At 39.7% G+C, this 25,223-nt stretch overlaps 2 protein-coding genes across 10 annotated transcripts in view; one reads left to right on the top strand and one right to left on the bottom strand.

Moving 5' to 3' along the window:
• On the top strand, positions 1-21,154 carry prpf40a (PRP40 pre-mRNA processing factor 40 homolog A). 3 transcript variants are annotated; one of them, XM_033617688.2, is made up of 27 exons: positions 11-83; positions 3,263-3,343; positions 3,501-3,644; positions 7,024-7,107; positions 7,716-7,734; positions 7,839-7,858; positions 7,996-8,037; positions 8,214-8,324; positions 9,696-9,816; positions 10,128-10,152; positions 10,386-10,601; positions 10,845-10,950; positions 13,075-13,139; positions 13,235-13,399; positions 14,474-14,582; positions 14,851-15,001; positions 15,919-16,052; positions 16,323-16,437; positions 16,743-16,834; positions 16,984-17,100; positions 17,936-18,073; positions 18,187-18,282; positions 18,370-18,456; positions 18,584-18,674; positions 18,775-18,836; positions 18,933-19,088; positions 20,525-21,154. In XM_033617688.2, the coding sequence occupies exons 1-27, from the start codon at positions 81-83 to the stop codon at positions 20,612-20,614; spliced, it is 2,640 nt and encodes an 879-aa protein (XP_033473579.1). In that variant the 5' UTR covers positions 11-80; the 3' UTR covers positions 20,615-21,154. The 3 variants fall into 3 exon arrangements, with proteins under 3 accessions (XP_033473580.1, XP_033473579.1, XP_033473581.1); XM_033617689.2 differs by lacking the exon at positions 3,263-3,343 and having other exon boundaries at positions 1-83; XM_033617690.2 differs by lacking the exons at positions 11-83; positions 3,263-3,343; positions 3,501-3,644 and having other exon boundaries at positions 7,022-7,107; positions 7,996-8,036; positions 8,212-8,324.
• Positions 21,155-22,122: 968 nt separating this feature from the next.
• Positions 22,123-25,223, bottom strand: part of fmnl2a (formin-like 2a) — a 67,912-nt gene continuing 64,811 nt past the window's right edge. For all 7 annotated transcript variants that reach the window (XM_078174454.1, XM_078174452.1, XM_078174458.1 and 4 more), the window contains one exon: positions 22,123-25,205. Coding sequence is in view for 5 of the 7 variants with exons in the window: in XM_078174451.1 (XP_078030577.1) it covers positions 25,096-25,205 (110 nt within the window). In the remaining 2 variants the exon portion in view is untranslated. The remainder of the gene's footprint in view (positions 25,206-25,223) is intronic.

Here is a 25,223-nt window from a genome sequence, read left to right as displayed (position 1 = left end):
GCAGAGGGAGCTGAACCAATCGTATTCCTCGTTGTTGAGAGGTCCTCAAGTTACTTGGAGGTTCATACCCTCTCGTCAACATGGTGAGTACAACCATTCAAAAGAATATAATTTTGACAGTAAAGTTAAAACCAGTAAATGTGAAAAGTGTATGTGTACGTACTTGTCGTTTGGTTAATGACCGGGTCTTTGTCTCCATGATGCTATAACAATGTCGCACATCCTATAACATCACAGGTTAGCATGACGTGCTAGCGCCAAGCTAAGAAAGCGGCACACATATCATCGGGGAACAGACTATATCCTGGAACTGATGCTTATTGTAAAATGAAGATAGAGAACACTAACGTGCCGTTAGCTTTAGTTATACACAATATAAGTATATACGTTTAACGGTAGTCTTAAATATAATCCTAAGACCAACAAAAGGTTTGTTTAGCTAGCTGAGTAGTTAGCTAACTAGCTAAACTCTCGGGATAGTAAATGGTTATTCTTCACCAGGGTTTAGACAGAGGCCGTCCTCATTCATCGCTAATAGCATTTTACATGGAAGTAAACGTTAGTTACCTAGCATGTTAGCATTACTCAGATGTACAGGTTTTTTTGATAATACGTGTGCTTGCTATCAATTAGAGCTATCGTCAGGTTAAATGGACAGAGATAAATCAAAGTAGTAAATTTGCTGATAGATAACCTGTCAGATAAGTTAACAACGCTAATATAGCGTTAATTTAGTAATTTCATTCACTCATGGCTGTGGTAACGTTGCTTTGTCATTTACAAATAACCTAATATCCCTTAATATGAAGTCCCATAAGCCTAAATTAAAACGTACAATTAGTGGAGTCCGTAGAAGTACGAACTTAAATAATGCTAATGCAACATTTCGACAGGACCTCTCCACAAATGATGGGGTTAGGTCAGACAGACTCATACGCAGAAGTTAGGTTAATAAAGGTGCTTTTAAAAAAGAAAAGATATAGTCTTTGGTTATATGTAACCAGTTGTTGAGCATGTCAGTTTGTGTCTTGGCTTATGGGAGTATATTAACAACAAAATATGTGACATAGCTGAAAACAAATTCGAGCGCTTAGTCTAGTCTAGTCTTAGTCTAGAGCACAGGATTTGTTAAAGCAGGATCAAATTTGTGCACAAGCAAGGACATTATTATGGACTTCATCAATAATATGCAAGAGGAATTGTATAGCTACATTTTGCCACCAATAGAGGCTATCACACTCATAATGATTAAAGTTGCCCATGCTAACTTTTGGCAGCCTGAATCTTTATTAGAATATGCAGTCAATGGTCTGAATACCCGCAATGCAAATCTCTTCTTCTTTAAAATTTCACTGCAGTTTGCATCCTCAATGTCACATTACAGCCTCTTTCTGGATGTAGTATACTTACTTGATACTTACTAATAAGTCCAATAGCTAAACCACAGAGCCATTTCCTTCCCTCCAAAGTCATTTTATTTTTTTACACCGACTTCCACTTGCCATGTTTTTTGTAACTGTGTCATCCTCACCTGGCTTTCTTTTATGTTTTCTGCATCTTACTATACTTCTCTGTCTCTTTATCATGACACTGAGTGGTCACAATGACCTGCTGGATGTTTTCCCATGTGATAAGTGTACTGTTAGTGTTTCTGTGCCTTCCCACTGCCTCCCCAACTTCTCAGCATAGGTGCTTTGGATACTATTTTGGACTCAGTGTAGACATTGTCCTTTTGTTTCGCTATCCCAATATCCTCATGAACCCACCCTTGGCTAATTATTCTTGTATTGGTGAACACAAGTCCATAAAACAGATCCTGATGATTACTGGCTGCCTCAATGCTTGTGAATGCTGATACAGATTTACCACTTATGAGTATTTTGACATACCGCTATGAATGAGCTAGGCCAGTGGTTCTCAACCAGTGGTCTGGGGACCCCCAGAGGTCCAGGGTGTTCCAGGAGGTTAAAGTAGAAAGCAATTAAGTCTGCACACCAAGCAACTCTTGTTTAGAGGGATTTTTATGCAGTGAAACGTTTCAAGCCTACAGCTCCTCCTCAGACCGAGGAAGCCTCGTCAGAAGAGTTCCAGGATGTCTCAAGACAAATGCAGCATAGTTTATTTTCACACTTTAATTTACTACAGAATGGAGCCCAGTCTGAGTAAGAGTCATAACAGTGACTACTCCGATCATTGATGTCACTCCCTCTAGTTACCTCCTCATCTGTTGTTGAAATTTATAGAATTCTGGTCTTAATCATATCTAAAACCAAAATCTTATCAGATAGGGGGCCCTGAAGCAAAATCTTATCAAATGAAAGTCTGTGACCAAAAGTATATACATTTTGGGGCCCTTGACATGGAAAAGGTTGAGAACCACTGAGCTAGGCGAAAGTTATTGGACTGACAGAAATTTACTAAACATCAGTCTATAATGCAGTCACACGTCCACAAAATATGTAAATGGCATGTCTTAAGCAGTCATATGGTTTCCTGTCACTCCATACAGAGGAGCAGTGTATTCAGAAGCTGACTTTTTTTCCTTATGTGGACTTTCAAAAAGGTGTGACCCTTACATCTAGATATGGATGTGTCCTGCTGCTGCTTGCGAATCAAAAATAGCCAGCAATAGACACTTTGCGATCTCAGGTGTTTAGAAGCTGCCAAAAACAGCTGGTGAAAAGAGAGAGTGGACTCAGAAATGAGTGCATGCATAATTGGGATTGTGCGCTGAAATCTGATTCTGCTGTTATGCTTCCTTGCCTGTGTGCTCACAAATGTTGCCTTGCAGACTGAGTAGTGCTTAGAATTTATTTTGTGCTCCTGCAAGTCTTTTATAGCCAATATACTTCCAAGTTAAAACAAATGCAGGCTAATAAAACAGCCCTGAATTAAATAATCATGAAGGTTATAATGTTGAGTTTTTGTTCAAACAGCTTTAAAGAGGTATTGATTTCACCTAATGGTGATTTTGGAGGCTGTAGTTTGTGGTGCTGTTGAATTGCCTTATACTCTCTTTTTATAAACAAATAGTAATGGGATTTAGGTTGTGCATGTAAATATATAACCTAATTTCTATTTTAACTGCAGAATTAACAGTAATATAGTAGAAAGAAAATCTAAATCACATTTTAAAAACTCAAGGACATATTTGGAGAAACAGCAATGGTAGCTTTATTGAATTAAGCACGCTACTAATTGCGTTACACCACTGACTGTTGCGAGTTCACTAACTCTGTGTGGTGTTTCTCATTCATGACAGTCTTCGTCGGACGCTAATAATGGCCCGAGCCAAGCACCACCTTATCCAGGCGTACCGCCCTCAGGGATACCTCCCCCATTTGTAAGTCAGTGACAGATATGTTTATAACAATTAGCTTCTCACCTCTTATTTCCAGTCGTTATACAGGGTTGAACTGAGAGTGGTAAATATTAAAGGCTTTCATTAATGCTTAATGTAGTCTAATGCATCTCTTCTCTCTCCATAATCATTTGTCTAGATGGGACCACCAGGAATACCGCCTCATTTCCCTCCCATCGGAATGCCCCCCATGGGACAGAGACCGCCCAGCATGACACCTATGCCTCCTGGTATAATTCCCCCTGGTATAATGCCGCCAATGGGGGCACCGCCAATGGGACAGGTGAGCCATTTGTCTCTATTTTGTTGGATTTGTTAGTTCTTAGGGCTTGCAGCTTGTGTTTCTGCTGCTCCACACACGGCAGTATATCTTCTGCTTTGAATCTGAGTCAAACAAGGACTTACCGCTTTACACATCCCAAAGCAGATTAAAAGCTAGGTGAGTGATGTTATAAGATGATATTACTTAAAGAATGACACTTGGTGCTGTTTCAGAATATTTCCTCAGTGATTTAGGTTTATGTTCTTCAAACCACGGTACTGAAAAAAGAAATACGTTTTTAAGCGACTCCACTGTTCATCATTTGTAGCCTTAAAGCATTGTGAAGTGTCAGAGGGAAAAGGTTAGATATTTCAAGGAATACCACATGTCACCACAACTTGGGTTTTTTACAGTTTCTCTGGTCATTGATTTTATCAGTGATAACATTGTACTTACCAAAGTTAATGCTGAGATATTTCATGTTGGCTGCATTACTAAAAAATGGTGAGACTCCAAGGTTTCCCACGCATTCATTTGTTTGTGGCGCCCCACCACAATATCAACATCGCCTGTAACATATTGATTTTCTATTTTTAGAGCTGCACTCTGGCAAACTGGATGGTTCATTAATGTCGTTAGTTATATTTTTACCGGCACACTCTCAGAGCAGCAGGGCATACTCCAGGCAGCCTGAGGAGATGAGGCGGCAAGCACCGTGAAAGTGAAATGTCATTGTTCGTTAATTCATATCGAAATAGCAAAACAGCATTCTCACTTTAGTGTAGAGCGTCACATTGGATATATGGATGCAGTCATTGACAGCGGACCCGTCTGCGTCTGTTGTTTTTGCAATCTACTTAAGATGAAACTGTCTGCGTTCCCATGGAAACCGCGCATCCTGCTGTCAGGCACTGGGTCTAACCTGTGTAAAGGCGGCAACAGAATGTTTGTGTATGCGGTGCACCCCCCACTATGTCAGCTACAGCCACGAATAGAATCTAGTTCTGTGGGAAAGACAGGACTCACAGGGCTTGACACATAAGTGGTCAGACGATAGTATGTCCACATTACACAATTTATTTGGGAAAGAACCAAAAGCAAATGCTAAACACCCCTGGTACAGCTTTGACCTATTGTAGTTCTCGTAGATGTGTGCACTCCTGGGTTCTCCTATGCAGTGAGGGATGATCAGCGACATCATGGTGCTTTCACTTTTGGTTTTACCTTGAAATAAAGTGGCAGCTTATCTGGCAACAATGGGCCTCATTCACTAATATCGGCACAGAAATGTTCTTACTCTCCGCAAAAATTAAGTACTTGCGCAAAATCACCGTCGGATTCATGACACGTGCGTACCGGCCAATTTTGTTCTCACCACCTGGTATGTTAGTAAATCAGAACCATTCTAAATTGACAGGCGCGTGTCCGCGATCTGCAGTCAGCATGCTACCACGCCCCCATTTCTCCATATAAGGAAACCGCTTGCCTAGAGTTGATTCATGAATGAAGGAAGCGGTTACGTGAGGAGAGAAGTAGTAAATTTCACAGTTTGTTAGAAGCGATGGCGCCGGGTCTTACAGGAATGCCATGGGTCATTGTAAGATTGTGGAGGACACAGCATGCCAGGATGATCTTGCACACCTTCTCAGGGGTATAAAGTAGTTTGCCACCGGCCGTATCTGATCCAAACACATCCAACGGCCCTTAAGCACTCCAAAAGTGCGCTCTACGGCGTGTGTGTGGGCATGTATGTTATTATAGCGCACCTCTTGAGGGGTTTCAGGGTTTGCGTATGGTGTCATCAGCCATGTTTTAAGGCCATATGCCCGGTCACCCAAACAATATAACATTTTAATATTAATGGAACAGAGACTTACTGAAAATACTAACTTAAAACAATTGAAATAAAAGACTAGAACAAAAGATGCTCACCAACAAGCCATCCACTTCTCACAGCCCCTGCCTCCAAACGCATTCCCACTGTACTGTTTTGCAAAATACATGAGTCGTGGGTGCCTCCTGGCCAGCGGGCCACAGCCTTAAGGATATGGCAGTCGGCGTTACAGATCATCTGCACGCTGATGGAGTGATAGTTTTTCTGTTCATGTTATTGTTAATATTTTAATTATCACAATGATGAGGGTGAACGTGTGTCAATTTCATGGTAATTTAATCCATTTGGCCAATATATTAGTAAATTAATTATTTTAAAAAATGTTAATTAAATCTCTTTTTCATGAATGTGGTTTTAGAGATTCTGCATGTACTTAAAAGGTATGTTTGCATTTTCTAAGTCAGTTCGGCCTTCCTCATTTGTGCATACGCATGGTCTGAGGCAGTTCTAAATTTGTTCGCAGAGTGAGAACAAATTCGGGTAAGAAAATATTGATGAATCCCGGATTTGTGCGTCAAACAATCATACGCACAGTTTAAGCACAGATTTGTGCGTACGCACTGTTTGTGAATGAGGCCCATTGACTTGTATGCTCTTCTAGATCTGTGTGATCATTTGTCTGCTTGTGTTTTGCCACATTAGACCTTTTTTTTTTTATCTGTATGTGACATTTCGCTGTTCTGAGATAATCAGAAATGACTTTGGTGAGCACAGTTTTACCACAACTAACAGAGCTGGTGGTCTGAAAAATAAAAAAAATTAAACCCAATTTGTAATTGTAATGTTTTCCTTCAACTCAGTTATGTGTTAATATTAATCTCACTGCTTTTCTTTGCAATTCCCACACTGCTATGCTGTGATTGGTCAGTACTAGCCCTAACCATGACCTCTTCCACTAACCTTAAACATGTCCAACTATGACACGTTGACATGACAAGTGGTAGAGTGTCACAGCAGGGCAGAAATTGACTTTCCTGTTTTGTTTAGCACTGCTGCACAGAAGCTAATGTGTTATGCGATAATTGTTGCTGTTCCATGTAGCACTTATGTCCCTCTAAAGAGATGCCATTTAACTTTTTCATCTTCCTGAACCTCTGCCATTGGTTGAGTGAATACTCCTGAGGTAGTGACACTCTATTTAAAAAAAGATCTTTTAAAGCAAAATTGGGCCACATTTAGCAAGCATATGTGGTCCCGTCATACATATAAATAGATGAGACACTGGGGGGGGGGGTGTTGGATGAAGGTGCAATCAACACAAGTCTAGAAAGGTGGTGAGGGGATGTAGTTTGGTGTGTTGCTGCTTCACAGATCGCAAGCTGTGGCATCACACCATTAAATCAGCACAGCAGACTCGGTTTCAGTCTCACCTTCTTCTCCCCCAGTTGCAAAGCAGCCCTCCTCACAGACACCAACACCCTGTCTCACACTGTGTCTTAATACTTCTTCCTGCACTGGGTGGTATGGATATGCCAGATGAATATTTCATGATGCTTCTTTTATTAGATGCCAGGCATGATGCCACCTATGATGCCAGGGATGATGATGCCCCCTCGCATACCAGCTGCGGCTGTACAACCAACGGGACCGGTAACTCTCCTTGCTACTTTTCCCATCATTGTTCTGCTTCACACTTCTTAAAAATACAGTGCAATCTGTGAAATGCCAAGTGAATCATTTGCACTGCCAAGTAACACTATTGGATATGAATTGATGTCACTCCATTTAAAAAAAAAAATCATTATATTCTTAACCACAAATTTGAATGAAACAGCTGAAAACATCATTAAATACAGGGGCTGATTAAAATTAAAATGAACACCTGCGTGCAATATGTCCCTTATTGTTTTGTTTTGGCTTTGGTTCAGCTGTGAATCACTGTAAACGTAATGAAACACATGAGCCCTTCACTGTTGATGTTCTGTTAATTTTTCTTTTATACCGATGGGTAAGCAAGTTATGCAAATGAGCAATCTAACATATTTATTGTGACAACATCCAGGCGGCTTTAGAGATCATAAGACATCCACTTTATCATCACAAGTATATTTTTGCATCTTGAGGGTGTGGAGTTTTGCACTAATTAGCAAAGCTTTGTCAGTTACTGTTTATTATGATTGATGAGTCTGTATTCCCATCATTCCTGTATGTGTGTCTTGGGCAAAAAATCCACTATTAAAAATTTGTCTTTTTCACAGCCCGGTGTCGACCCCACAGGTAAGATCATTTAATTTGTCACTTAACATACAAATCATACTCTTGCATATTTTGTGTTCATTAGAAGTAAAGCGTCTGACTGATTTGTGCCTTTGTCCTCACAGCTGCTGCACCTGGAACAGCTGTAAGACATAATTTGTCTTTATATGCAGTAATTGCAAGTTTACAATTTCGACAATTTAGAGTTCTCAGCAGTAGCTTCAGTCTTTTGTCTCCTCAATATCCGCAGTCTGCCAACCTTTCATTTTGTTGTCCCTGCAGAGCACCACAAATGGATCTCCACAGGAGGAGCAGCCAAAAAAGGTTTGTGCACAATGAAAATGGAAAGATAGATGTGACAGATTTGGAGCTTAAAAGCATTTTATATGGAATAGAAGTAGAGTGGTTTCTTGCTTTGTTTTTTTTTTTTTGGGGGGGGGGGGGGGGGGTGTTGTTAACACCGGAACAGCTGATTTATTTGTTGTGTTTGTCTGCCTCAGAAATCTGTGTGGACAGAACACAAATCACTGGATGGGAAGACCTACTTTTATAATACAGAGACTAAGCAGTCCACATGGGAAAAACCAGATGATCTCAAGTCTCCTGCAGAGGTACAAACCTTTATTACGTACATAACATGTTTAACAAATACTTGTAAAACGCTGCCATCAGATCGAAGATACAGGGTCCCATGTTGTAGAAAGGGTAGACTAAAGCACTTACTGTGCACCAGGCAAATCTAAATATGGAACTTAATCTGCGATCCAATGCACGTTGAGGTGTCTTGAATGTTGATAAATGTATGTGTCTTTGTTTCCTGTCTTAAATATTTGTCCTTTTTATATTGCAAACAGAGATGCTGTGAAAAAATAAACATTTCAGACTTGATCTGACAATATAGGTATCATCATCGTAAAGGGCCCCCCATTTTTTCACTCACTTAGATATTCATACACCTTTTACACATAAAATTCAGTGTAACTTATTCCCCACTTACTTCAAGTTTTTATCAGGGGTCGTGCACAAAATTCATTAAATTGGAAATATGCCAGATTCAGGCAAGGTTTTTATCTGCAGTCTTTGAAGGCACTTGCATGTATGAAAAGTCTCTCATACTAAATACAGTTTCACAGGCATTCATCTAATCCACGACAATCAAAAATACAAAAACTTGGCATGTTTCAAGGAAGTCAGAAATTTCAAACCAAAACAAACAATAGCAACAGACAAGAAAACAACTTACCCCCTATTCACATGGGACTAGTATAACTTGGGGATCTCAAGTAATTTGTAGTACTTGCAGGGTCGTCTGTGATCTCAATCTCACGCACACCTGTCTGTAATTTCTCATGTTAGACTTCCACCACAAATTACCTACCATGTTTCCCAAAACAAAGAGGTCATGATAATATTAGTACAGTGCGTTTTGTCAAAGCAGGACAAGTATAACATTTACATATGTGAGCATTTCACCATATTTTTCTTTTACTGTAACTTTAACAATCACAAACTCAAGGAGCCACAAGAGAGAAAAAAATCACAAGGGAAAAAGAAACAAACCAAGATACAAAACAACATAAAAGGATAGTAATTAAGTAAAATAAAGAGAAAATTGGGTTGGAGTGGGGGCGGACTCATCAGGGAGTTAAACGTTGTTATTTAACGGAGTAAATGGGATAAGCAGACTGGTTACTTTGTGATAATTTCTAAATCATACGAGGTCCTTTTGTAAAACTAGTCCCTGCAAATAGAGCTTTAAATGTAATTAGGGTGGATGTTTTCCTTTCCCCTTCTCCCCAAACAAATATTCAAGCCACTGACAGGGACATCTAACTGGAAAATATCACATAAATATAATTCAATATGAAATGATTAACAAAATAGTTATAAAAGTACTTAAATAATTATTTCATATGGATCCTCCAACATCACAGAAGTTATTACAACTAAATTTCTTTCTTTTCTTTGTTTCCCTCTTTTAGCAAATGCTGTCTAAATGCCCTTGGAAGGAGTACAAGTCAGACACAGGGAAGCCTTATTATTACAACTCTCAGACGAAGGAGTCCAGATGGACCAAACCCAAAGAGCTGGAGGATCTGGAAGGTAAAGAGCCGCTGTCTGATGATGTCAAACCTGCTGTGAGAAAGTCAGTAATGTTCCATGCCGAACCATGCTGCGCTCCATGGATAAGCCTTTGACAGTGTGATGAATGGCAGGCTGCTGGCTTGTTTGACGAATAACGCCACACATTAGAGGGGGCTTGGGCATCATTGATGTACAAACACAGGAAACACAAATACAGGAACACATTGTGGCTCCTGCAGTACATCTATCTCTCTGCTGTTCTCTTATCCGCAGTGTGCTTTGAAATGAAAACAAGTACTCTAACAGCTATCTCCTTTTGTCTATTCCAGCTATGATCAAAGCAGAGGAGAATGGGTAAGAGCTTCCTGTTTACCTTCAGTTACTCTCGCGGCTGCAATATATATTATTAACAACAAATACGACGGTTATATAATATTATTTCTTTCTCCATTATCAAAAACTTTTTTATTATTAATATGACAGATTTTCATTTCCATGTAGTGACCCTTCATATTCCAGCCAGCGACGTTGTAATGGTATTCTTCCCATCATGTGCTGTGGTTTGACCTGTCGTGGTCTGATTTCAGAACGGCAGAGGCGATGGCTCCTGGCACCACAGCAGCTCCTGCAGTGCAAGCAGATAATACAGCCACTATGGCAACCGTAATGGAGGCGGAAACTGCAACAGCAGTCTCAGAGGAACACCTGTCTCAGGCGGCCGTGCATCACACAGCTGAGGTCAAGGCTGTAGAAGCACCTGTGGCTTCCTTAGAGAGTGCAGTCGCCACAGAGGCCACAGCCAGGTAAACATTTATGTCTGACACAGAGACGGATACTGTCTCCAGTACTCAGACACACACCATATACATCACGCCAGAACCATAGTCATAATGACACTGGGTTTATGTACACAGCAGCCTTTTACCTTAATGCATTCATGAATGCGGAGGTCTATTTTTGTGTCTCATAAATTTATTAAATGTATCACATCATCTTAAATACTAACACAGCCAAGTTAATGCATTAACATCTTCCTTTTCCCTCAGTGTTGAAGTCACAAAAGAGGAACGGCCAGAACTTCAGAAGAAAACTTACAAGTGGAACACGAAAGAGGAGGCCAAGCAGGCATTCAAAGAGCTGCTGAAGGAGAAGGTGAGTCAGGCTGTCAGATGGGGTTACCATGTAGATGAACTAGAGGCCACAGACACTGTAGGAGAGTGCGAAGGTTGTTGTCCCCCGTCAGCCTGTCGTGCACACTTTACATTACTTGACATTTAGCAGGTTAAATACAAAAACAGTTCAGCTTGTATCAGCATGCTTCCCTTGACATACTTTAGTGTACATTAATGTGTTTTTCTGTAGCTTGGACTGTTTTTGATTTCATTTTGCATGTGCTACTACTTTAAATGGAGCTCAGTTTGCAGTGCAAAAAATCAGTAAGGTGACAGTAGGTTGCCATTGATTATGTTTTTGTTGTTTTAGCTCTTTTCAGAGCTGAATGAACCACTAATATAGTGTTGCAGGAATGATACTTAAAACGTGGGAATGAGTTAGCATTTTAGTGCTCCGTTCCCTCGTTTTGATGTCAATGGATTTTTTTTTAATGGCTTTTTGTTAGATGTTTGAATTATGGCCTGTGGTTAACACAGGCTAAAGGGACTTTCACATTTTGCTTGATAACATCAGTAAATATTCCCTTGTGAATTTTGAAGCTGTTATGTGTCTTTAAAAAGGCTGTGGTGAGCAAGTGGCTAAATGAGACTAAAGAACATCATCATATGGACCCAGGCTTTACAGCCTCATTTTTGTTTTGACATTGAAGTCATGCAGCTGTGGTGTAGTTTGTTTATAGCCTAACGTTAGCTTTTTACTTCTGGTGATTGCATTTGTGCCTCAATAATCATGTTAGTGGGGTTCATTATCTCGCTGAACAAAACGTGTAAGTATCATTAACTTCTGTTTGCCACAGAGCTTATTTCCTGCAACAATCCAAAAGTCAATGGATAATTCCAATTGGCTTTCTGTCGAGGGAATCAGGGAAATGGTAACTTCCGGGTCAGTCTGTTGTTAACCATACAATTGCTCACAAGTGTATATAATTCCATTCTAACAAGTGTTTTAATGATGGAGTGATACACCATCATACACAGATGGTCTATTTTTAAGGTTAATTTTACAGTCGCTCTTAATGACTGATGTGTTTACCAGCACATCCTTTGCACTGTGATCTGAATCTAATCCCTGTCCCTCCTCATGAGCCCCTGGGAGGTCTTAGCTTTGTTGTTAAGCTTCACCTCCTGTTGCTGTGGATGTGTTGTGTCGCGAGGCGGCCGAGCGCCACCCACCTTGAATGCTGCTATATTTAGGCTCTTTTTAATTTTGCGCATAAAGCTCTCCTCTGAGATTGCTCGCAATTTCCTGCAAGATCTTAATGGCTCTGTCTTTATGATTAGCTTTATTGGATCAAAGGCACGAGGCTGGCTTGGATTAAGACAGTAAGAGAAAGTGGCATGCCTCAGTGAGCTAGAATAACTGTGACAACTTACAAGACGGAGGCACGCGGTGGAATCAGTTTATAATGGATGAAGGAGTCACTCCCTGAGAGAGCCAAGTGGCAGAAAGGGCGCTTACATAAGTCCTTTAGTGGCACTTCTTTGAATTATTGCCTCTCCACACCTCTTAACCAGGCATCTATTAGTAATTAAGAAAATGTGTTGCCTTCTAGGAGACAAAGCAGCACAGCTCATTGCTTGTCTGCCTGTCTCCTGTGCTGTTTTTCTAACAAAGAAAACAAAACAGTCAGGGTTCCCACAGTCATTATATTCCTGGAGAAGTTATGAAATTGGAATAACTATTTTCCAGGCCTGGAAATGATTTGGAATTAACAGAATGAATACACATTGTTTTAGTTATTGTATAAAAAATGTTTATAGAAGTCCCAAAATGTGTCTAACATTCCTTGTATTGCTAATTGCTATAACAATCTAGTGTTGTGTTGCATGATTGTTAAAACGTCACTAGTATCAAGGCCACGCCCCTTTTTGGGGGACAGAAATGTGCTGTCCCATCAGGAGAGAAACAGGAAAATGCTGGAAAACTATTGTGAATGTCATGGAAATACCTGAAAATATAGAAAAGTTGGTAAAAAATGTGTTCGTTAATACATATACCTTGAGCTGTCATTTGAAAGTGTTGAAAATTTCACATGTCGATTTAACTTGGTTGCTTTAAGAGTACAGGCCATCATGACTTTTAAATTTATTGTCTGTATTTCAGGGTGTGTCCTCAAACTCCTCTTGGGAGCAGGCTATGAAAATGATTATCAATGATCCTCGCTACAGGTACACTTTTCCTCTGGTATCTGTTCATCCTGTTTACAGTAGGTGATAGTGACTCTAATCTGACCTCACATTCTCTCTTTTCATTGTCAACAAAGTGCACTTCCCAAATTGAGTGAGAAGAAACAGGCGTTCAATGCCTACAAAGTCCAAACAGAGAAGGAGGAAAAAGAGGAGGCCAGAATTAAATACAAAGAGTCCAAAGAGACCTTTCAAAGGTTCTTGGAGAACCACGATAAGATGACGTCTACCACCAGATACAAGTAAGTACTGCAGTGATCTCACAAAGTTTTTTTTTTTCCCTGTATTGATTCGTGCTTCCCTGAATTGTCAATATGATTATGCAGATGGGATCAGTGAGAGGTCACCTATGGCTTTGTGCATGCCATGCTGCAGTTACAACACTATTGGCTTCCTTTTAAACTGCGGTGACTCTTGTCACAGTTTCCATTAATTTGCTTGGTCACAGTTTAGTGAGCGAGCGGACTTGAGGAACATTGTAATTTGTTGGTCTTGATCTTGGGGCCAAGGTACATGTGACATCTCGGATGTGAATGCAAATTACAGTCTTGGTGTTTTATCCTCTTTCTCAATGAATTTCACACATAAATGCCACAGAGATGCTTGAAACAACAACAATAAATAACATCTTTCTTTACTCAACATACTAATTCAGTTGGTTCACAGTTTCTTTCTCTTATAAACATGCAGTAAGTAGTCGTGCATCAGAAATTATGCAGACACCAATTAAAATGTTTTGGTCCTTGGTCTTGCATGAGATCCCATTCACTGGCACTCTTTGGTTTGGCATTTGTGTGAAAGTCATCGTGACAGACAGAGGGGATGGACTGATCGACTGGTGACCTTGACAGCGAGCCAGTTTCAGAGTTCTTCTGGCACCGGGGTTGTTGTGGTGACTGGGGCTGTAATCTGGGATGGCACACAATAGGCAGTTAGACTGGATAGCGGGGCTTTCTCATTGTGTGTGTCTCCTTCAATTTAGCTCCTTATTTCACTGCAGTCAACCACGGCTTCAGACTCCACTGACTGCTTGGAACACTCATCAAGGGATGAGATGATCAGATATTTTTAGTCATCATGAAATATAGGCTGTACTTCTGAAGAAGTTTCTGTTTTTATTTACATGTAATAAGTGTTGTATTAAGTCCACACAACTGCATCTGATAGCTTGCACTAAGCACTAAAGATCAATGTGTTAGAGGTAAATTTGGCCTGTGAAATGCTGCCCTCATGTGGGTTGATGAGAATATCCTAAACGAGTGTCTGTGTCTGTGTGTGTGTCTGTGTGTTGTTGTCTGTTTGTACTTGCAAACCAGGAAAGCAGAGCAGATGTTTAATGAGCTGGAGGTGTGGAGCTGTGTACCAGAGAGAGACAGGCTGGAGATATATGAAGATGTATTGTTCTACCTGGCTAAGAAAGAGAAGGTAAGGCTTTGTTCTACAGTGGAACCAAACCTCTCCCAGAGTTTTAGTCTGTCAAGAGATTTTCAGACTGCAGATTTATCAAAATGATGGAGAATCATAGGTGTAGTTTTCAGGGGGGATGAAAACATGGGAGTAGCAGAGCGCTCTTATTTTAACAAAATTAAATTGGTGCAGAAAAAGTACAAATAGGTGCATAAAAATTCACCAGTTTCATAATAAACACAGCACAACTGACATCCTGGTTTCCTGCTCTACAAAATGTTTCCAGGAGCAAGCCAAGCAGCTAAGAAAGAGGAACTGGGAAGCTCTTAAGAACATTTTGGACAACATGGCCAACGTCACATACCGCACCACCTGGTCTGAGGCCCAGCAGTATCTGCTAGACAACCCCACCTTTGCAGAGGACGAGGAGCTGCAGAGTATGAGAACACAAATTCATGTCTTTATCTACCTACTTTAGTTTGAAACAGATGGTAAAAGTGGGAAGACAAAGTTTCTACTTCATTTTATTTGAAAAAAATCACAAGTTCACTTCTATGTTTATGGTATTCTCAGATATCCCTGTTGATAGTGTTATGAACAGGGTTTAATCCCGGACACTTCCTGGTAAATCTAGTTAGGTTCAAAGCGTAAACCAAATAGGCTGCTATGTACAAAACATATGCATCACTACAGAAACATGTATGTGCTTTATGTCCTCCGGCGTGGATGCAGATCTCAGAGTGGACAGGGATGCAGTACTCAAAAGCACAACAGTAACTTCCGTTTTTGCCCACTAGATTCATCTATTGTAGGCTCTACCATCTAAATGAGACTAACACAATCACAACTCAATGTCTGCTACCAGCTTTGCATGGAAATACTTAAGAAGAACAATAAAGAACAGAATATGAGAACTATCTCAGCCTAACAGAATGACTTTGAAAACACCAATTTAACAAATTCAGTTTATTTGTACACTAAAAAACTCTCAGATACCACTTCACTGAGGCTGTTCTCCGCAGGCAGATGAGATCACAGGCAGTGAACTTGGTGTTTCAGATTTCTCGATACCACTGTTAAGTTTAAGCTGCATGTGAGGTTTATGTTATGGTCATTTTAACTGGTGTGCTTTTGCCTTTTGCCTTAAGGTTGGAAACCCACAAGTTAATACATGTTTCTTCTCATTGCATTTAGTGTTGAAATATGACCAGCGTATTCTGACTGTAGCTGAAATTATACCTAAAAAACAAGTCCATTTTCCTGGGGTTCCTGCGATTATGTTCTTCTGTTCCTGCGACAGATAATGTGTCATTATCTGTAAAAATATTAACCCGTAGTTGTTACCTGCTGACAGATATGGACAAAGAAGATGCCCTCATTTGTTTTGAGGAGCACATCCGGGCGCTGGAGAAGGAGGAGGAGGAGGAGAAACAGAAGACTCTTCTCAGGGAGAGGAGACGACAGCGCAAGAACAGAGAGGCCTTCCAGGTAAAAAAACATGTGCATCTCAAAACACTTACAGCCTGGAAGTCACCACGTTAGGGAAAGAAGTGTCAGCTTCATGTCCTAAATTTACATTTTATTTTTCTCACATTGTCAGAGTAAATTGTTGCTTCAATCCATTAAAGTAGTTGTGTATTTTCAGTGTTGTTGTTCAATAATAATCTAATTCCAAGTCACAGAAGGGACCAGTTCCGCTTGTATAACCATCGGATATCAGTTGCTGCTCTGAATTCATGTCTTGTTGTTTTCTCTCAGAAATTCCTGGATGAGCTCCACGATCACGGTCAGCTTCACTCCATGTCTGCCTGGATGGAGATGTACCCGACCCTGAGCTCAGACATCCGCTTCGCCAACATGCTGGGCCAGCCAGGTAGGACAGCCGGCTGTGGCACACGTGGCTTCACACGTCCACATGAGCCGAATGCTCTGAAGCACGTGGATGTGATGTGCAGACAACAGCACGCAACATAAACACAGAAATAAAGCAAGCACAGCTCAGGAAGTAAATACTGTGTGAACCACCGCAATTCACTGATGCATAAATATTGTTTTATCTGTTCATTTTAAATTTTACATCGTTTTTGCAATCTAGTGGTCTACTGTTTGACGCTGTAAGTTAATAGCTTTTTGCAGCATAAAAAATTGTCTACATCTTTTGCCTTGTCTCTTCTGCAGGTTCCACTCCACTAGATCTGTTCAAATTCTATGTGGAGGACTTGAAAGCCCGCTACCATGATGAAAAGAGGATCATCAAAGATATTCTTAAGGTGAGTTCCTTGTACCTCTGCTGAGAATCTTACTTATATCTGTCATGCAACAAACTGTTAACTTCACATCTGCTCATATCAGTGTTTCTTTTTAAGAGGGTTGTTGTGTCATGCAACTTGTCAATCCTGTGCTCCCTTTGTGCTGCCAGGACAAAGGCTTCCTGGTGGAAGTCAACACCAGCTTTGAAGACTTTGGATCAGTCATCAGCTCAGACAAGAGAGCCACCACACTGGATGCAGGAAACATCAAGCTGGCATTCAACAGTGTAAGACTCCTTTCCTAGATACATGTTTACACACTCGCTTTTCTTAAATCCTACGTAGTTCCTTCAAGAGGTAGTTATGATATCTATGCTCTCTTTAAATTATCAGGTAGTATGTTTGTGTTGTGTGACTTTGACCTTTTAAAGGGGTAGTTTGGATTCACCAAAGTCACACAATAACACAAACAAACTTACTGATAGAGGCAGCGGTAGACCAGCAACTTCCTGTGTTCTGTGAGGTAAAATCACTGTTTTTTTTTTTGTTAAAAGAGCCTGGTGACTTTGGAGAGACCATAAATGATTAAACAGCTTCAGCTCCCCGTCGGAAAGGGCTGTCTGATGGCAAAGCAAAGCGGTGAAAATATTCTAAATAAAGAGTACACTTAAACTTATATTGTCCACAGCAATTTATTGGTTAGCTTCAGTGTCAGTAGTTGTGTCTGCTTCTCTAAACTGGGAGTTTGCCGACCGCTGACTGCTGTAGGTAACACACTGACTTTGGATAAAAACCTCATACAACCCCACTTGAAGAAATCAGAACTATTCCTTTAAGAAGAACACAAACACTAGTAAACAAATATATTGACAGTAGAACATTTATCAAACATTTAAAATAACTTATTGTAGTAAAGGTTAAAGAATTTAAAATTGTTATTATAGTTAAGCAATCATATTACTGACTCTTAAGCAAAGTTTATCTGTGTTCTTGGACCTCATGCTTTAAAACAACCCACCTTTCATCTTATGGTAAAGCCTTTTTGTGTGTGTGTGGTTTTTTTTATTGTTTATATTTGTTATATATATTTATATTTTATTTTACAATCTCTTTTTTGTTTAGTTACTGGAGAAAGCAGAAGCCAGAGAGAGAGAACGAGAGAAGGAGGAGGCCAGGAAGATGAAAAGGAAGGAAGCAGCCTTTAAAAACATGCTGAAGCAGGCCACACCACCGCTGGAGCCAGAAACCACATGGGAGGGGGTAAGTCCGTAATGCAGAAAGTATTCTTATGGTTTCCTAGCACAAACTGTGTATTGTATTTTATGTTGTGATTGTTCTTATTGTCATGTTATTGTACTCTGTGATGATTTCAGGTCAGAGAGAGATTCTTAAAGGAGTCTGCCTTTGAAGACGTGACTCTGGAGTCAGAGAGGAAAAGGATATTCAAAGATTTCATGCATGTCTTAGAGGTCAGTCTGTCAGGACAGTGGGAATTAATTTATTTATCTTGATGACAAAGACGATGGTGGTTAACATTGCATGTATTTCTTGAACAGCATGAATGCCAACATCACCACTCGAAGACAAAGAAGCACTCAAAGAAGTCCAAGAAGCACCACAGGAAACGATCCCGCTCTCGATCGGTTAGTAGTCCTCACCACTGTGCCTAGACAAGACAACGAGCTGTGGACATACAGTTTAAGCAGTTAACAATTGACAAGAATACCTTGCTGTTAATCTCTGTATTACTCCATTTAAATGTTTTGACAGGGCTCAGAGTCTGAGGATGAAGATTACCACAAGAAGAAAAAGCGGTCACAGTCCAAATCTCCTTCTGAACGCTCGTCTAGTGGAGAGTCAGGTGAGTGGCTTTCAGAGCTTATATGATCTGTATGGTATCATATGGAAGTGCAGAAGTGCTGCACTGTTGACATTTACTGACATTTTCTGCCCGAAACCAGAGAGAAGCTATAAAAAATCCAAGAAGCACAAGAAGAAGGCAAAGAAGAGACGTCATAAGTCTGTGAGTGTACAGGAAAAATCCATTTATTATGAGTATATACAGTATAATGTGAATGTGCGTGTCTGTATGTGCACTGATGATGATTATTCCAACCAGGCATCGCCAGACTCTGACGCTGACAAGAAAGGAAGAGAGCGCGATGGAAAGCGTGAAAAGGATTTAGAGAGAGATAAAGAGAACGACAAGTCTCGGGGGAAATCTCGCTCTGACTCTAAACAGAAGTCTCCGAAAAGAAAAGCTGCAAAAGAGGAGGTTGGTTTTCTTTATTACTGCATAAATATACACAGTGAAAACCGCGATCAACAGTGATCATGTCTGGCTGGGTCATTATCATAACCATTTATCTTTCTTTATTTCTACTGCAGATTAGCATCTAATTGACATTTGTATATTTAAAAAAGAATATAAAGTAATGAAGCACCTTAGCTGTTTTACTGAATCATACTGATTCTTTAAAAACAATAGATGTTTCATTACTGGGGCATTACATAAGCAGGCAATATTGAGGGCGACTTCAATCGTAGGTGCATTCATCATGCGCATTCATTTTGACCATGACCAGCAGTAATAAGCTTCGAAAGACAATTTCATTAAGAGAAAATTACTTTCTTTGTCCCGTCAGTATTTCAGTGAGCATGCAGCACTAGCCTCAGGTGGCCAGCTGGAAACAGACACGTTACCGCGAGGCAAATATCATGGATTTTAAAAAAAAAGAGAGAGAGAGAGAGAGAGAGAGAGAGAGAGAGAGAGAATTCCTGTACTTTTTTTCAAAGCGCTGTAAGCAGGATATTTAAACAGCATTTGAAAAGGAATGATTCTCTCCCAAACTTTTTGATCCATATAAGCAGGTGATCACTGTCATTGTGATCACTATAAACGGTTTCCACTGTATACATTTCCATTTTTTAATCAAGCAAAATTATGCTTTAATGGCTGTTGTCAAGGATGTTGAAGTTGATGGAAATTTAAGTAGTGACAGTTACCATGTAAATTATTTTTCTGGTCGCCATAAACGTCTCGCTACGCTGTCAGCCAAAAGACAATTGAAATCTTTAGATGAAGCGGATTTATTGTCCACTATAACCACAATTATCATTTAGAAGTCGTCATCTGGAAACTCAGTGGCTGTGTACAGAATCACTTACTACAACCGATATAGTCCACTTCATAGTGAGTTTGCCATTTTGTAGTGTTGTGCGAATGTATATTGAGAATTATTATACCCTATATAGGCTAAGGAAAAATGGCAGACGGATGAGATGAGAGAGCAGGGCTTCATACAAATAGGAAAATTTATTTTGGATGGGATTTTCACAGAGGTCTAAAAGCTGTTTCATAGGATTATTGGGACAAATTTTCAATGGGAGTATAGTTTGTTCTTCCTTAGGACTAAAGTATGGAGACGAATTCTCTAGTTGTGGCACAGAAATGATGTGTTAAATGTAAGCAGCGCAGCACATCACAAACCACAGAGTACTTGTTATTAATCTGGGAGAATACACTCAGTAGTATGTATTTATCACAAAAATGCGTGTCAGCATTTATTATGGATGATCTACCAACTGACGTTGAGCTCGCAAAATAGTCCACTACATACTGAGAAGGGAGTAGTGAATAAGTAAATGATTTCAGACTGTTTAAACAGTTTGTTTACACAGTATATGACTGAGTCTGTGTGTTGTGTTCAGGGCGGCTGGGACACGTCAGGCAGTGAGCTGAGTGAAGGAGAGCTGGAGAAAAGGAGAAGAACTTTACTGGAACAGCTGGATGCACCTTGATGATCACACGTCTTGTATTTGTACACCTCTACAAACATGCATTCCCCTCCAAGCTCATCTGACTGTACCACGCCGGATGGACTGTGTGACATAACGCCATCCTCCGGTATTTATGGGAATGTGTGACACTGAGCTTAAAACACTTATTTGGTGAATAATTTGGTTGTCAGGAAACTGATGAGCGGATCAGCCTTTAAATGTCACGTTTGTTGCTTTTGTTAGTATTTTTTTAGTTGACTGTAGTTGTACATGTTTTCCATTGCCAATAATTTTCATACTCAATTAAAAAATCCATCTTTAATGTCACACTGACTGACTCTCACCTGGAAAAGTAGCCTAAGAAGTAAAAGGTTTCAGGAGATAGATACCATGACATATCTTTCATCATCTCTGGACACTGTCAGAGATCATGAAACAATGCTTTTGATTTGGTCTTAACTGCAGCTGTATTCATGAGGAATGATCCAAAAAGGTTTTAATTGGAGCATCTGTTAAAATTGATATACTGTAGTGAAATGTAATAAAATACTGTTTCAATGGCTTACGTCTGTAATGGGATACTTTGAGATCAATAAGGCAAATGTTCTCGTATTTACTCATGTTGTTTGTGTAGGTTCTCACATTTGAGACAGGTATATCAAACCTTCCAGTAACTGCATGCTGCTCTACAGGATGTATATTAAGTGTCAGTGTTTCATTAATAGATAAGCCAGCTGCCAGGACAACTAATCTGTGGGAGCATCCATCATATTACATGGATGACGAGTATTTAATTCAGTTCTACACTCTGCTAGTTTATTAGCCACACCTAGCTTAAACTAACGCAGGCTAATGCAAGAATCCTGCAGTCAATTCTAATTTTAAAGGTTGCCTTTCAACTTTATGGGCATTTTTGACACTTGTATAAAGCTGTTTAATTGTACTGAGGTCTTTCTACCTAAAACTGTAGCCTTAAATGACCATAAAGTTGAATCAACACCTCTCTATAATAGTTTAAACAAAAACTGAACATCATGACTTTAATGAAAGTAGAATTTATTGCATGTGTGTTCTATTAGACTGATTGTTAGACTGCCTGTTTTAGCAAGGTGACTGAGTATATGATTAAGCTTAAAACCTTACAATTCAGCTGGGAGTTAGTCAGAAACACTGAAAGATGTGGCATTATTGCCCAAGTAATATGGTCATGTATTGATAGCTCTGTCAGTTTTACAGAAGCAGGGGGCCATGCTTGCAGTCATTTTTGGTGTTGGTATCTTGGGATCACAACCTAATTATTCTGCAATCTCAAGAAGAAAACAAGTCATTTTCTTGTGATAAATGATCTTGTTATCTCAGGAATCGACTTAAATTAACCTGTAATTATGAGAAAATAAGCTTTATTATCTCAACAACAAAAAAAGTAACTTGTGATGTCAAGATAACACCATTAAAAATAATAGCAACCACAGCCATTCTCAACCATTACGTCCGTTTCAGAAAGAAAAAAAAAACAGTTCCCAGTGGTATCAGTTTTATATTCAATGTAAATAGTTTATTTGATCATATTCATTGAAAATCTCATATAACCTAATTAAACAACAACAAAAAAAAAATGTTATTTTGTAATAAGCACAAAGTGCCTAAAATACATTTCTGGTGAAAGTAAAAAAAAAAACATGCCAGTATTATCCAGTTAGAGAAATGTCACTATTACAGACAGTGAAGCTGAGAGAAAAAGGAGATGAAACGGCAGCACGTGCTTCAGTGGACGTAATTACAGGAGGGTGAATCACTGAGCCACAAAACCAGCTAATCACAGGACGACTAATGGAAACTAGTTTATTTTAGGTACAATACATGTGATTAAAAGTTGAAATCTGTTCAAATGTACCAACAATTGCAGATGAAAGGTGTTGCATGTTTTTATAGCTGGCTTTGATGCGCCTGTGACACACCCACGAGCAAACTGGGTGATCTGCTGCCTCCTGCAAGACCGTGAGAAATCTATGATTCAACACTCTACTGTAGACTCTGGCTGCATTTGGCTTAATTAAATATACAAAAAAAGAAAACTATAAGTTAAAATAACATTCAAGTTGTATAGCACAAGGCAATGAAAACTTTTGTTTAAACAATATGTACAATATTAACCATCTGGTAATGTGAAGTAAGTAAAAAAACAAAAAAAACAAAACATGGTTTGTTGTAAAATATCTGTACATTTAGGAAACTTTTTTTGTGTTGTGTACTTTGTTTTTAATGAGCACGGACACACATTAGATGAAAATATGAACTTAAAGGAACCCTTTCAGTGGTTAAATACTATACATTAAAATTACAATAAAGTAAGTAAACACAGTAGCCTGGAATATAATTAATCTGTAAAAAAAAAAAAGTTGACACAGATGAAATGTGAAATTATATCCAGTTCTGACAATGAGATTCCCCAGTAGGGTTTTCTTTCGTGCAGTTACTGCGTAGAAAATGTGTTTTTTATGCTGCTTTACAGGCTTGTTTACTCAAAATTTGTTCCCAGAAACCAGACAAACTGCTGTGCTGCTACAGCAATGCAACATTTTAAATGGACGGTAGAGTTTAATGTGAGCAGACAGCCTTCTTCTTTGACTCAAGAGCTACAAACTCAGGCTTGATTCATAACTGAAGTGGCAAATTATGAAAGAGAAGTCAGCATGGAGATAGACACCTGATGTATATACAATTTACATTGGTTCGGTCTTGTTTTGAAGTCTTTTGTTAATTTCCCATCATTCTTATACTTCCTTTAGTACAAATATAGAATTTTAATTACTTTTCTGATCGCCGTCTTCATGCCTGATCATCAGCCCTTTTGGTCAAAGTCGAAGAATCATGAGATGTAATGAAAAAAGTGCAGGTTGAGCACGTTTGTATAGTCAGAGGAATGGAAAGAGCACCGGAATGTACCAAGATACGACAGATGTAATATTTGTAACAGCTAAAGGGAACTCGTCCCATACATTCTACATTAGGTCTCCAGGGAAGCATCTCTTCACGTGGCTCTTAAGGCCACCGTAAGTCCAGTTTTACACATCTTTAAGGGACAGTTCAACCCCTCCAAATCATAAATATTTTTCCTCTTACCTGTAGTGCTATTTATCAGTCTAAATTGTTTTGGTGTGAGCTGCTGAGTGTTGGAGATATCAGCCGTAGAGATGTCTGCCTTCTCTCATATATCTTTAAACTAGATGGCACTCAGTTTGTGGTGCTCAAAGCTCCAAAAAATACATTTAAAAAACCCAACAGCAATGTCTCTTTCCAGAAATCATGACCTGGTTATTCAATAATCCACAGACCTTGTTGTGAGCAGTTTCATGTAGGAACTATTTTCTCTCTACCAAACTACACCCACCAACCGTATCACCGCGCAGAAGGAAGCGTGCATCTACTGCTAGCTCACCTAGCATCTCTGAGCTAGCTTACAATACAGCTCAGCCATGGAGGATGCCATTATTGTCATGTCACGTGCTGTCATGAGCACAAGCCTCTCATCCATGCACAGATGCCATCGACTGAAAAAATAATAGTAGATGCAAGCTTCCTTCTGCACGGTGATGTGGATGGAAGGTATTGTTCAGTGGAAAGAAAATGGCTACTACATGAAACCGTTCAAAACAAGGTCTGGGGATTATTTTGAGTAACCGGGTCTACTTTATCTTTACTCAAGGTAATCCACAGACCTTGTTGTGAGCAGCTTCATGGAGGAATTATTTTCTTTGTACCAAACTACACCCACCAACCGTATCACAGAGCAGAAGGAAGCGTGCATCTACTTGTGCATCTGAACTGTAACGTTAGCTAGCTTGGTGGGGTTAGGTGAGCTAGCAGTAGATGCACACTTCCTTCTGCACGAGTAACCGGGTCATGATTTATGTAAAGACAAGATCCACCTGACAGGTGTGACATTAAAAAAGCATGATTACAACTACCTCCTGAATTTGCGACCAAAACTCGATGCGTTTAAATTTTGTTCAGTGTATTTCCAATGTATCTCATCTCTACAGCCGATACCTCCAACACTCAGCAATTGACACCAAAACAATCTAGACTAATAAACAGCACTACAGGTAAAAGGGGAAAAATATATTTTTGACTTTGGGGTGATCTGTTCCTTTAAAATTAAAGCCAGGTCAAGTTGTATTGCTTAAAGTGGGGTAATATTAGAAACAGTCATCAGACAAACAATATAAGTTCAGGCACTTGGCTTGTCTAAGGTTTCTCAATCAACCTTTCAGACACTTAAAGTTCAGTCCCACACATGTCCCAGTCCTTCATCGTGAAAAGCTGCTACTATACCACAGACATGGAATAACGTGTATTCATATGTAATATATATACATACTCATCTCTATGGTTGCTACACTTGTCATCTTTCACTTATCATCCTTCAAACCTCCTGTCTCTCCCTCTCTAACGCATCCTCACTGTCGCCATCCCCTCCCAGCACATGCACTGCTCCCTCGTCACATGACCACTTCGCCGTTGTTCACCGGCCGCAGGTTCTGATCATCAAAGCGTCTCCTGACACTCCTCCGCACAGCGTCTGCTCGCCTGTAAGGCTGATTCCTCAAATCTGAGATGGAGGGAAGGG

Source organism: Epinephelus lanceolatus, chromosome 14, assembly GCF_041903045.1.
Source record: "Epinephelus lanceolatus isolate andai-2023 chromosome 14, ASM4190304v1, whole genome shotgun sequence".
NCBI lineage: Eukaryota > Metazoa > Chordata > Actinopteri > Perciformes > Serranidae > Epinephelus > Epinephelus lanceolatus.
Note: the sequence above shows the minus strand (reverse complement) of the source record. Positions and strands in the feature narration are given on the sequence as shown.